Genomic DNA, 13,274 nt, shown 5'->3' on the forward strand with positions numbered 1-13,274 from the left:
CGTAAATTGCGTTTAATTTGAGCAATCGGATGAAATGCAATAAATACAGCAATCCCTGCAGTGCGACCTCGGTCCGAGCCCATTTGTGAATGTGCCTCATGTGACATGAGTCTGAGAAAGGTTCCGGTATGCTCTGTAAGGATAACTGCGTTTGGCATCATTTAGGAGGCGTGGGGGGGCATCTACAGCTGTTTATAATATAGATGATATCCCATTTAATATCTTGGTGACCTGTGGCTATATGTCTGAAGCAGCTAATCTATGTACAGATCCATTGTTATGGGTAAATTTAGCTATTGTGGCTTTTAATCAGGTGTTTCATAGTCGGGAAATTACAGTCAGTGGACAGCTAATGAGCTTTAAATGATTTTTAGGAATTATGAAACCTCTTCCGTTTGCCTTGCGTCATGCACAGACGTTTGATTTGTTTTTTTGGGATGGGCGGCCAAATGCAAGGACAAGGACAAACATGAACGGAGAGCCATTATTTTTATGAATAAGAGCAAAAGGAAGGTGGGATAGGCTCCAAGCACCCCTTGTACAGAACAGATAACGGATGGATGGAAAAGTGCCCTGGTCACAGATGGACCAAATAGGGTAAATTACCCTTCTATGGAATTTACATGTAAATAAACACATTTATGATTCAGGCCGTGAAAAAAAGATTAGCTTTCCCCTTGAGTGACCAGCAGCCGCAGCTCACCAGTAGTGCAGTTGATGAATTGTATGTTAACAGTCAAATGAATTATTATTTAAGCTAACATAAGAAGAGGACATGAGATCAGGATACTGGTGAAGAGGACAAAAGACAAACATGGAAACACATGGAATGGTAAAGGAGTGGATGACGAGGGAAGCAATGGAAAATGAGAAGACCAGATGAAGGTGTGTCTCACATGAGGTCAGAATGTTTCAAGTAAGCCAAGTTAGATGTTTTGCTGCCAAGTGCTGCCCCCTCATGGTGATGTTAAATAAACAAAGGTGATGTCACACAAGGTCATAAATAAATTCTTTTGAAATCCTCATTTAGAAAACACAGACACACAGAAAAGTCACATGACACGCAAGGTCAGGTGTTATCAGTGAAAACTTGTCCCAGCACGGCGAGTCGAGCGCTGAAAGGCTGAATGGGACAGGACAGGGGGGACGTCTTCCGTCCACCCGCTTTCAGAACGATGCTCTCTGATTGGCCGTGTGGAGGAGGATCTTCCAAGTGGCTACTATGTTCTTTGGCGGGCTGTGATCGGCCAAGGAGGATGTCGCGGAGCTCCTGTTGTTCGCGGCCGTGATGGCTGCAACAGTAAAGGGCTGCCGGGTCCAGTGGATGGGCCTCTGTGTTGAAGATGTAGCCTCCCGAACTCAGGATGCACTGGCCATCCACTCCGCCCTCAACCCATGACTCTGTCCCGCTACTGTGGAGGAAGTGGGTGGGGTCGAAAAGTAAGTAGAGGTATTTGATTGTCTCAGCCAGGAAGAATGATTCCATTCTGTTGTCCAGCTGGTGGTCTCGCAGGTCTTTCACCTGAAAACACAAACGCATTCAGCATGGACCGATGCTCTCATACCACCTCTGACAAAAAGGCACTCACGCTGGCATAGCCGCATGGCGTCTTGGCGATCCGTTCAACAGATTCGACGGCATCCAGGCCGAGCTGCAGATATGTGTGATCGGCCGTCGCCTTGAACAGGTACATAGCACTCTCCACCAACTCTGGTTCGCACAAAACATGGAAACCAAAGATGAGGATTTCGGAGATGAGGAAACATTGGATGATGTGAGTGATGAGCACACATGAGATTAGGGTACATAGAAGTAAGATAGATGTGATGAGAAGATGTGAGAAAAGAAAACCGAAAATGAGGATTTAGGAGATATGGATAATTGCGATGAGGTGAGAGATTACAGTGCAATGAAAAACTATTTGTCCACATCTCATTTTTTTTAACAACTGAACCATTCCAAAAACTCTTGGGAGAATATTCTATAGACTGACGAGACCAAAGTTATATTTTTGGAGGGTGTGGGTCTCGTTATAATCCATCCATTATCTACCACTTATCCAGGTTCAGGTCTGGAGACAGCGACTTCAGCAGGAAAGCCAATCTTCCAACATCAAATCTAAGAAGCCTTACCTGTGGTGGCTGGGGGTTTAGGTAGGGGGTGGGCAGGCATGGGTCAGAGGGTATGGGGTTGGTGGAAGAGGTTACGCCACTCCTAGACCCACACCCGCACACACATGCATTCTCAGACAGAGATTTTACTAAAACTGAATTTTGCAGGGTCACAACTATTTATAAGACAAGAAGACAAGATTCTTTCTTCTTGACGCTCCCTTTTTGTGGAGCAGTCACATCTTTGGTGGTGTTTCACCCTGGTTAATGCAGCTCTCGTGATTGCAAACGTTTCCTATTTACGGTTTTCTGAGAGCTCATCTATTGGTTGTTTCACATCACTGCAAAGACTGAAAGACTTACAATTACAGGAAATCCTCAGGATACGACGTACGACCCGCGACGTTTTGACGTTACGACGGCCGTGCCACATCGACATTTTTGGTTCACACTGAATGAAAATATGACCCAGATCGGATTTTTTTTGCCCACATGCATGCATTATTTTCTTGTTTTTTTTAATGACAGTCTGAATGGCTCAATTTTTTTTCAAATCCAACTTGGGCCACTTTCACATGTGGTCCGAGATTGGATACGTATGAATTTTTTGGAATACAACCGCCGCCAAACATCCAGGTCGCACGTATCCCTCACTGACGTCATCCGGAGCCCAGAATGTGTTCCATGTGGGCGGAGGGACAGTGCTGGCTGCTGGGAGATGGGAATATACAAATTTGTTTTGAGGTACAGTATTGACTTTGTATTTTATTTGAATTTAATCCCACTTGAAACATGAATCATAAAGTGGACATTTATGGCGAAAGTAATAATTTAGCCACTCTTTTTTTATACTCACTGCAATGAATAGAGATCAAAAAGCCCTGCCCCATCATTACCGCCAAATATTGTATTTCTACCTCCTATCGAATTGCTCCTCTGAAGAAATGCCCCAACACGCTGGACCCCATATACTTGAGTAACGATCTGATTTGTAATGTAATGTGAACGTTCACACAAAAACCTTTTTTACATGGTGGCCCCACTTCTTAGCAGCGTTGGTAAGCATCTTATTTTGTATTTTCATTAATTTTATTAATATAAAATATCCAATTTGTATTTGGATATTTAGAGATTTAGGGAGTATTCAAGGATTCCGATTTACATGGAAATTCAGGTTACATCGCCAGCGCAGGGAATGGAACTCATTCAAAATTTATGTTGAAACTTTAACTTCCTTAATAATCTAATAATAGTAATAATAATAATAATAATAATAATAATGTATCAGCTTCATATCGAATCAGTTTTTAGTCTGAGACTGTGGAAATTGTTAGCAGCATTAGATGACTGCAATGACATGGGTGGTTTTCTTATGCGCCGCCCGAAGTAGAAAGCAACCATTTTCTTCTTGAAAGGAGGGGCTGATGGGGTCGGCGTGTGGGAGTAAATTCTAAACTGGTCATTGAAACATTTATACACACTATGGAGATGGGAAAAATAACATTTATAAGAAAATGTTAAATTTTGCATTGATAGATTCATTGGGGTGGCAAAACTTTAGTTGGGGGTGGCCGTTGCCACCCTGTAAAACCGCCTATGACCCCTGATCAGAATGAACAAAGAAACCAAGTTTTGTCCTATTCTGAGATAACTCCATCGATTGAGTTTAACCAGAATGACCTCTATAAATAATCCCAGAGGGAATATAAGAAACTGTTGTTGCACATAAAACTGTTCCAGTGTTTACGAATCATCGATTCTGCATCACTGGGGAGCCGAACAGCACAGGTTGCAATAAAACAAAACAAAAAAAAAAAACATTGAATCACTTGATTTGTGATGTCAGTATAGGTAAGAAAAAAAGATGATGAGGACAGGGAAACCACAGATGAAAAGACAGAATAAATGAGAATGATTAAATAACCAGACCGGGTCTGAGTGGGTATCCCTCCCTCTTGTCCACAGTGTAGCCCTGGGAGATGCTGTAGAACTCAGGCAGACCTCCAAACTGCCTCCACACCGAGTAATAGTTCTGAAAGGTTCTGACAGCACCGTCCAGATTTCCCAGCAGAGTCTGAAATGAAAACAAAGCACCTTAAAGCACTGCTCGCTCCTCACCGTATGGGAGCATGTGGGGGGCATGGCTACCTGCAGGCCGGGCCAGAATGCTTCCAGGGACTGGAACACGGGCATGGACACAGTACCTTTGTGCATCTGCACCCACAAGTACCAGTCGTCAAAGCGTGTGTAGTTCTCAAGGGCCCGGTCGTAGGCTGCCGTACCAGAGTGATGCCTCATCATATCTCGGTCATATATCTGCAGGTGATGAGTGGATCACGGAACTCACCGTCAAACATGTTCAGCAGCTCCTCATCCTGCAGCAAGATGGCACCCTTCACCAGATACTCAAAGTAAGAGTCCACGCCCGCACCGATGCCAGCGTCCTGAGCCACCCACTTTTTGGAGACCACATCAATGTGGTTGCCCACCTAAAAGCACACAATGACCATGAGTCGTCTTTCAAATACACTTTTCAAAATAATGCCATTTTTACATGCAAAGCTATTATATTAAGTAAGTGACAATGTTCCAAATGCGGTTTTCACAGCTGAAACCCATAGCAGTAATCAAACTAACATTTGGTCAATCAATCTAAAAGGCAACACCTGAGCAACTAGAAACATCTATCAGTCACCTGTTCCAGTGCTTTTGCTCACTTGAAAGTGGGTGGATTCAAACAAAACGGGCTCTGTCCGGAGTTTCAGCTAGATGCAAATACCATTAAATAAAAGCTGGAACTAAGAATCTTTGTCTCACATTCATCTTTTGATTTGAAACCCAAATGGCTTCAGTACACAAAAAAACAAAGAAACTCACATTCCCATTTCAATAATTTTTTAGGGGAATGTACCGTATTTTCACGACAGTAAGACACACCTAAAAGACTCAAATTTTCTGAAACGGCCAGGGCGCCTTACGAGTTCCAAAATTTGTAAATGCAGCATGACTTCCATGAGTGCTCCGCTGGATTGACTTGAAGCATTTCCGGCCAAAATGCTGCTTATATAGGAAAGGCGGACGTTACTGACAACAGCGTGCTGACGTAAAAGGGTGAATGGTGGGTGTCAAAGACCACGAGAAAAGCATGCCCCCAGTAGGTGCTGATATGTAGAACTGGTATGTGCATTGGGCAAAACATTCCTCGGTGTGCCCGAAAATGGCGCCTACGAAGAGACACACCTACGAAGCAAAGTTCAAACTGCAAGCTATCAGTTATGCAGACTGCAGAGGGACATGGGAATCGAGCAGCCACAAGATCATTCAAGATCAATGAATCCATGGTTTGCAAGTGGGGGAAGGAAGACGAGCTTTGCCAAGTCAAGAAGTCAAAGCTGAGTTTCCGTGGAAACAAGGTGAGGTAGCCCGAGTTGGAAGGTCAACTTGAATAAATGATTAATGAGGAGGAGAAGCGTATCCACAGTCACTATTCGACAGAGGGCAATAAGTCCTTCTTGGTGCGTTTGTTTTACGAAATGGTGTGAGAGCGATGGTGACAGATGGCGAACACAGTTTTACTAAGACTGGGAAACAGCGCCGGGCGAGTTATGCCACAATTTGTGTGTGGATTGTGGATGCATGGGCAAACGTGTCTGCCTGCACTGATGTTCGAGCTTTCACAAAAGCCGACATCATGTCAGAGGGGTTGCGCAGTAGCGAGACTGACTAACATTGACGAGAGGGAAACAAACGTGTTTGATGGAGAACTTGCCCAGCTGTTCATTTCGGATACATCAGGTGCAGGATTTGTAGATGAGAACTGATCAAAAAATAATGCGAGTACAATGTTAAATATTTCAATATAGTACAATAAAACTCGGTTTTTCTCCCGCTGCCTTTTTAAGAGCATACGCTAGCATACATGCTAGCTTATGTTTTCGCATGCATGAATTACAGAAAGGAAAATGTGGATCTGTTGACATAATCAAAAGAAAAAAATTAATCGGCTTCCTTCTGCCTCTCAACAGGAAACATTTACTTTTCACGTTAAAATAACCTGATACTTCCAAAATAATTGTTTACAAGTTGCTGAGAAGTTTGTGTGATGAGTAGCAGTTTGATGATCGTCGGACAGAGAAAGGTGAAATCAAACCTTCGTTTTTGTTTATGTTCCCTTATCGCCTTGTTGCCTCACAGTAGGGCTGGGCGATAAACCGAAAATTTACCGTTACCGAAATTTATTAGAATGACCGACATCATTTTGCCCAATCGGTAAATTCGGTGTCTAAAAAAAAGAAAGAAAAAGAAGTCTTTTATGTCTGCGGCGATGCTCATGCCCCTTTAAGACGGCTCCAGCGCGTGTAGTCACGTGACTCCTCCCTTCTGAACAAGAATGTAAACAAGACGCGTTCGTAGCTGGCGATTCAAATCCTGAAGCGGCTGACACGGCTGCGGACGAAGTAACGTTAGTTGAAATTGTTCCTGTCGCGCTTGTCCCGAAAATAAAGTGGACATCTGTCGTTTGGAAATGTTTTGGGTTCCATAAAGACGATGTTTAAGCAAAAAAACATGAACTACAAAGTGCATCGTAAGCACCTGAAACAGCGCGTCCAACCTTTTCTTTTTCACCACCCACAACACAACCATGCTGTTGACTTGGAGCTTGTGCTAAAAGTTCAAAGTGAGGAGCAAGTTTGGACAAGTGACAACAGCTCATAACGGAGGCGACACCATACGAGAGAACGTCTCAGAGGTGGACGCGATAGCCGAGCACATAGCTAAAGATAGAGCTCCTCTTGTTACAATGGAGCGGACAGGATTTACACGCCTCATGAAAGTAGCCGACAAGAGGTACGAAAATATTTGCCGCAAACAGGACTTCCGATATGGACAACATCGGGACGGGAGCGGAGACATGTCAAGCATTTTGCATCCACATCCGACTTGTGGTCGAGTCGCAACATGGATCCCTGTTTGAGCCTGACTGTGCATGACATACACGACAAGTGGCGACTGCGCACCAGATTACTCGAGACGGCACATTTTCCTGATGAAGCACACTTGTTTATTTGGCACTGGCATTCCATTGACATTTTTTTCCATTTTATTTAGCATTTTGTTTACAGGCGACTAGCGCCTTTGCACATGGCATTATTTAGATTGTTTACACGATACCTTTACACAAATCTCGGCCTTTGCAAATGGAATTACAGCATCTCTGCACAATATATTTACATAAAAAGATTTTGTGAGAGGTACCCTTTTTCTCCTGTTCTTTGTGACATTGTTCAAGTCATGCAAAGCAAGCTAGTTTGAATGTTTATTCAAATGATTTTTGTACTTCTATTTTTCATTGAAAGTGATGCGTACCAGTTGGTCAATACAAAAAGCAGTTAATATGCATTTCCTGCATTTATTTTGATTTTGGTCCTCAGGGGGAATTTATCGTGCATTTATCGTTATCGAGGTAAAACTGCCTAATTTATCGCGATATTTATTTTAGGTCATATCGCCCAGCCCTACCTCACAGTACAAAATCACTGCATTTACATCACATTTACCAGTCCGATGTCCGACCTGGTCTTCCACAGAGCCCTTAGTGCCCGGCGTGCAATGTCCTCATATGTGGCGTTGCCCGTAAGTCGGCTCAGTGTGGCGAATTCCAGGATGAAGGTTCCCACGCCAGCGGTGCAGGTGACGGATGTCTCGGTGGGACTGACGCCCCGCAGCAGGTTGACCGTGCCATACGGCATTCCAGTGGGAGTTTCGAACGCTGGAATACAAGGGGACAATGTGGTATCATTGCCTTTGAGCTTTCAAATGCTCTGTTGTTCTACTAAAACCAGAGTGCATATGCATGTTTAGTACCTGGTAGGAGTTTTTTGGCAGCGTCCTCGGCCATCCTCAGGAGTGGTCCGGAACACGGCCAGCCGGGCTCCAGCTGCACTCCGGCCCGGCCTGAGAGCAGGTGGGCGGACAGAAGACCCCCCACCACTGAAGGGCACACAATGAGAAAAACATTATGTTCATATGCTCTGATGCTCCTGGTGGCCCCTTTTCCAGTTACACAGAAATTACACACCAACAATTTGATCAGCATGCATGTACGACGTCTCAATCAACTAATTTACTTCCGTAAACACTCCTTCACGTGATGTTTTTTTTTTTGTTTTTTTGAGGTACACGTCACTCAATGTTGGGCTTTGTGCGCCTGCATGTCACATCACTTATGTGTTGCATTCACATTAAAAGTCACATTTGTTTGTGTAATGTGAATGACTATATAAAAAGACAGGATTTAACAAAAATCCAAATGGGTCTTCACACCCGGCCGTGTGAACGTTGCCTTGTACAAACCTCTGATGTTGGTCTCAAAGACAGAAGCATTAATGTCAATATCGAAGTCAACAGTGTCTTGGAGAAGTGACACCACACGCTGAAATTCAGTTTGGTTTCCCAGCACCTTGACACATACATAGGCACACACATGCCTGTATCAGTTACCAATGAACACAGGAACAGGATGCAGCAAACCTCACCAGCAAGGTATCAAGCGCGTCGATGAGCGTCAGCGAGAAACTGAAGAAAAAAATAAGAGGAGGAGATAATGGTTGTGATTTAAAAAAAAACTACTACTTGGAAGGAAACCTTTGACCTCACCTGCCCCAAGTGTCGTGACCATCACAGGTGAGTGGGCGAAGCTCATCATAGGGGAAGGCATTGTCCAGGTAACTGTTGTAGGCGTGGTAGAACATATCTTTGATTCGTTGTCTGAAAGTGTATATTAAAATGATAGTTACTTTTCAATTACACCTCTCATGTAGCATATTTACATTACACTGTACGACAGTACACTCCTCTAATACGTACAGTGGAAAGAACTTCTGTGCACCCCTGTTCATATGTGAGACCAACTTTATCATTTCAAAACATTCCCCACCATTAATGTGACCCGCAACCAATGAAAGGCAATGTGGCGTAAACGTGGCTAAGGCATTTCAATGTACTGCAAAGTGGTTTGAACCAACGAAAATTAATCAAGTATCAAAGGCTGCTAAGATTGGCTGGCGTTTTCTGCAACGTTAAATTGCAATTCGCTGGCATTGAAAATCAAAGGTAATGGGGATATCCATCTGTTTATTTCGACCTCATAGCATTATGGTGGGAAAAATGCTATGCGACCCCGTGGAATAAGGAAACTTTTTTTTTATTTATTTGGTTTTTTTATAGGGTAGAGGTTGTGAAATAGGTTCATTCAAACCAACAGAAGGTGGCAGGAACACACTAAAAGTTGCTTTCAACGAGGAAGACGCACTACTGTAAAGCTGGTAAGTGCGCAACAGATGTTGATAGTAAGTTTTGAATCAAAACTCTAGTTTTGATATTGTTGCTGTGGGTACAGATATCTTTTGTGCATGGATCCAGACCAAGGTCCACCAGTTAGTAGCCTGTAACTTAAAGTCTAATAAATTATCCAAGAGTTTATTTGGTCACCTATGCGAAACAATGATCTCCATATATTGGTTGGCAAATTGAAAATTAAGTTGAGTCTTGTTTTCAGAATGCCAACATTGAATGGCTCATTTGCACTAGTTGCGGTGTAAAGCCATGTTGTTTGTTGACGGTCAATTTGAATATTGGAATTAGATTTATGAGAATGGACATTTGGTTGGCGTTTACCTGACGTCATGCATCTCTTCCTCGGTGAACTGATGACTCGCCGTCGTGGTGATGCACACATAAATAAGGAATGCATGCAAGGGAGCACGCATGGCGGCTGACGGAACAAACAAATATTTCAAAAAGAAGGCGGCATCATCGCGCTTAAACAATTTCTCCTCTGCTACCTCTGCTACGCTAACAAAACCGATCACAGACTCAAATGCTGCATAAAGTAGCTTGTCAATACGTGATCTGTGACGAATGCGCGATTTGTGTCGCGCGTGTGCAGAAGATTGCCTGAGTTTGATCGCTAACTACGGCAACTGTACTGAGACAAATTACCATTAAAATGTCTACGCAATACAATCCATAGTCTTACGAGGTGCCCTCCATATAAATTATTTTCATTATCTTTAAACTTAATATTCTAATAAATGAATAGACTGAAGAAATTAGAGTTTGAATAAGGGCGAATTATCAATCAATCAAAATTGTTTAAAACAGCACGTTTGATACATAAAATGCAACTCCAAGTGCTGTACATTAAAAACATAACAATTACAGCACAAAACGAAGACTCACCCCCACCTTTCCACCATCCTAAGAAGACACATCCACACGCACGCCTGAACTCACATTCACACAAAACACACGCATTCACACAACTTGATGAAGTGTTTTAACAGAAAGACAGGGCAAGCCAAAGAGAAACCATATGAGGAAAACGTACCCAAGGTAGGTCATCCACGCTGAGAGGAATGGCAGCCCACGTCCAAAGGGAGCTCCTCCATCACAGTGACGCCTGGCCCAGATTGACCGGGGTAGACCCCACATATGGTGTAGAAGGCCCCGGCCCCCAGACCTAAGGAGCATCAGGGATGATTTTGACTAGCTCCCCACCGAATAAACCAGGAACCGTTCTTCAAATGGACTGGGCTTTCAAATCTGTCTCCAATCTTCAGCAAAAGTTAGCCTTTAAATTACCATTATTAATAGCACAGCGCGCGGCACGGTGGATGACTGGTGAGCACGATGGCCTCACAGTGAAAGACATCACCGGTCGTGGGTTCGGTCCCGGCTTCGGCCGTCCTGTGTGGAGTTTGCATGTTCTCCCCGTGCCTGTGTGGGTTTCCTCCGGGTACTCCCGTTTCCTCCCACATTCCAAAAACATGCAGGATGATTGGACACTCTAAATTGCCCGTGGGTATGAGTGTGAGGGCGGATGGTTGTTCGTCTCTGTGTGCCCTGCAATTGGCTGGCAACCAGTTCAGGTTGTCCCCCGCCTACTGCCCGACGATAGCTGGGATAGGCTCCCGATTCCCGAAAGCATTTTTGAATCAATCAGTAAATTTTTTTTGTTTACTCCTCGGTGGTGCTCAAACAGAGTGCAGTCTTGGAGCAGGTAAATGTTGCTTCATGTGCAAAACAAGAGCCAGCAATGTGCATAGCTCCTAAATGTCAGCTTCATGTTTTTTAAGCTGCAGCAACATGTGCAGTATAACCTAGCAAGTCAACACCTCAAACTGAGCTGGAAGATGCCAGAAAAAGCACGGGAAAGACTTTCACCAGCAGAAGAAGGCCAATGACGGTTCAGGAATAAATTAGCTTGGAATTACAATGAAATGAAATGAAAAACATAGTTGAAAACTTCAGGCTGTTAGACAAGAATGAGTGTAGCACTTTTATTCACAAATAATTGAACTATGAAGATTCACCCAATTATTTATAATAGTGCATTTAATAATAATAATAAAACACCATAAAAAACAATGGGTCACTTCTTGATTGTTTTTTTTTTTATCATTGCAAATAGATAGTTTTCAATCAAATGATCAATATTTGTTTGGAGGTTGAAGAACCTTGGGCGGTGATCCAGGCTTTGAAAAGAAAAATTCAAGGTTATGCAGGCAAAAAAATGAATGAATGGAAAAAAAATTGTCGATTTTTTCTTGTCGTCATTTGTTATGTTATAAAACATCCAATCCTGATAGTTGTTCTAAAATGAGGCCTAAAAAGTTGACAGTCTATAGAGAATCTTTGGATCCAGTGGGAAAGACGTGATGCATCAAAAAGTGGCTGTCATTGACAACAGCGATTCCTAACAATTTAAACATCTCTCACTGCCTAACTGTGCGGAGAAAAGCGGAAATACAACTCAGATGATGACTGCTTGCTTAATGAGGACCACAATAACATTAAACTTTGACAAAAAATGGGCTGCAAAATATCTTCCTGCGGGCTGCAACTGGCACCGTGGCTGCAAGTTTGAGACCTCTGCTCCATATGCTGCTGAGATCGATCTAGAAGTCAAAAAGTGACAGAGGATATTATATAGTGATATTAGTGGCGTTTTGGTGTACCGAGGGTCTTTCCTTTGACGTACCAGTCAGACTGGACAATTAAATTTATTAAACAGATATTTAGAGGTATTCACAAGTGTTGTGATCAAAGTCAATACAACTTTCAAGACGCTCCAACGACGTTTATACGGAACTTAATATCAGTTTGTTATTATGCAAAACCATGCAGGACCATGATGACACTTTCAGGGACTGGAAAATAGTGAGTGGAAAATGAAGCTTCATATGTGCTTCATGAACCAGTTGTTTGATTTGTCTTTTATTACTCTTGATGTCACTGTTTAAAAGAAAATGGTTTATGAACAGACGGTACCATCTAGGGGGCACAATAAACTCAACAGACTCTTGGAAGCATGCGGAAGCTTCATTTTCCCATCAATAGTGGAAAGACTGAAGAGAAGAGACAGAGTGCAGACGGAGAACTGTTCACAAAGGTACATGGACCAACCCGCCCTCAGATCAATCACGTCGCAGTAATCAGGCGAGGATGAGTGGGCAACACCTGCTCAGAGGAGAAACACACAAACCAGGGGTTGAGGGGGGCACTGCAAACAGCATAACAACATGTAAAACAGTAAATGACCCACATAAAACAGACATGTTACGGCAACTGTGTTGTCTTGCAGCACTCATGTTCTTCTGTCTGTAAGCACCCGCAACCTTCTCAAGGTTTAGCATTTTCCTCTGGTTGTTTTTTTCTTCCTTGCACACAGGTGTTTAGGATCAGGAGATTTCTTGATTATTTTCAACTGTATGCATGGGAAGCCCTTTTAGACTTTATTTGTGATTTAGGGAGATATGCAAATTGAATTTGAGATGTACTGTGTAGTCGTTAGAGGCCTCCCTTTAAAATTTACTAAAGTATTCAGAATTTTAAAACGTGTTTTACTTCATTTTTGGTTCATATTCTTTGCCATTTTATGACTGTCTGGCCTTGAATTGGGTCCAACTTTTCCAACATTACATATGATAAGAAATTGGGGTTTTAGACCTCATTTTGACATGTACTACAGCAATCAGAATAAGAAAAGTTGTTTCACTGGATATTTGGTGAATATTTTTGTCAATATAGCTTGATATTCATCCTTGCACTGGCCCCCAACCTCTCCAAAATGAAATATGATGAAAATTTAAAATGTAGTA

At 42.8% G+C, this 13,274-nt stretch overlaps 1 protein-coding gene across 1 annotated transcript; it reads right to left on the reverse strand.

Annotated features, from left to right (window-relative positions):
* Nucleotides 1-472: 472 nt before the first annotated feature.
* On the reverse strand, nt 473-10,098 carry edem2 (ER degradation enhancer, mannosidase alpha-like 2). Its single transcript, XM_088290940.1, has 11 exons — nt 9,790-10,098; nt 8,770-8,880; nt 8,649-8,688; nt 8,467-8,572; nt 7,978-8,103; nt 7,671-7,882; nt 4,460-4,601; nt 4,261-4,385; nt 4,042-4,186; nt 1,590-1,711; nt 473-1,522 (listed from the first exon to the last, which is right to left on the reverse strand). The coding sequence occupies exons 1-11, from the start codon at nt 9,879-9,881 to the stop codon at nt 1,070-1,072; spliced, it is 1,674 nt and encodes a 557-aa protein (XP_088147066.1). The 5' UTR covers nt 9,882-10,098; the 3' UTR covers nt 473-1,069.
* Nucleotides 10,099-13,274: the final 3,176 nt, after the last annotated feature.

Source organism: Idiotropiscis lumnitzeri, chromosome 3 (assembly GCF_059441095.1).
Source record: "Idiotropiscis lumnitzeri isolate Australia: NSW breed Sydney's pygmy pipehorse chromosome 3, RoL_Ilum_1.0, whole genome shotgun sequence".
Lineage (NCBI taxonomy): Eukaryota > Metazoa > Chordata > Actinopteri > Syngnathiformes > Syngnathidae > Idiotropiscis > Idiotropiscis lumnitzeri.

Bases quoted from the DNA above. Each gene is read 5' to 3' on its own strand.
- edem2 (XM_088290940.1), bottom strand. From the start codon at position 9,881: ATGCGTGCTCCCTTGCATGCATTCCTTATTTATGTGTGCATCACCACG. The intron at 7,883-7,977 runs GTACTAAACATG...CTTGTATTCCAG, and splicing joins TGCCAAAAAACTCCTACCAG to CGTTCGAAACTCCCACTGGA. The intron at 1,712-4,041 runs GTCTGGTTATTT...TGTGCGAACCAG, and splicing joins GGGATACCCACTCAGACCCG to AGTTGGTGGAGAGTGCTATG.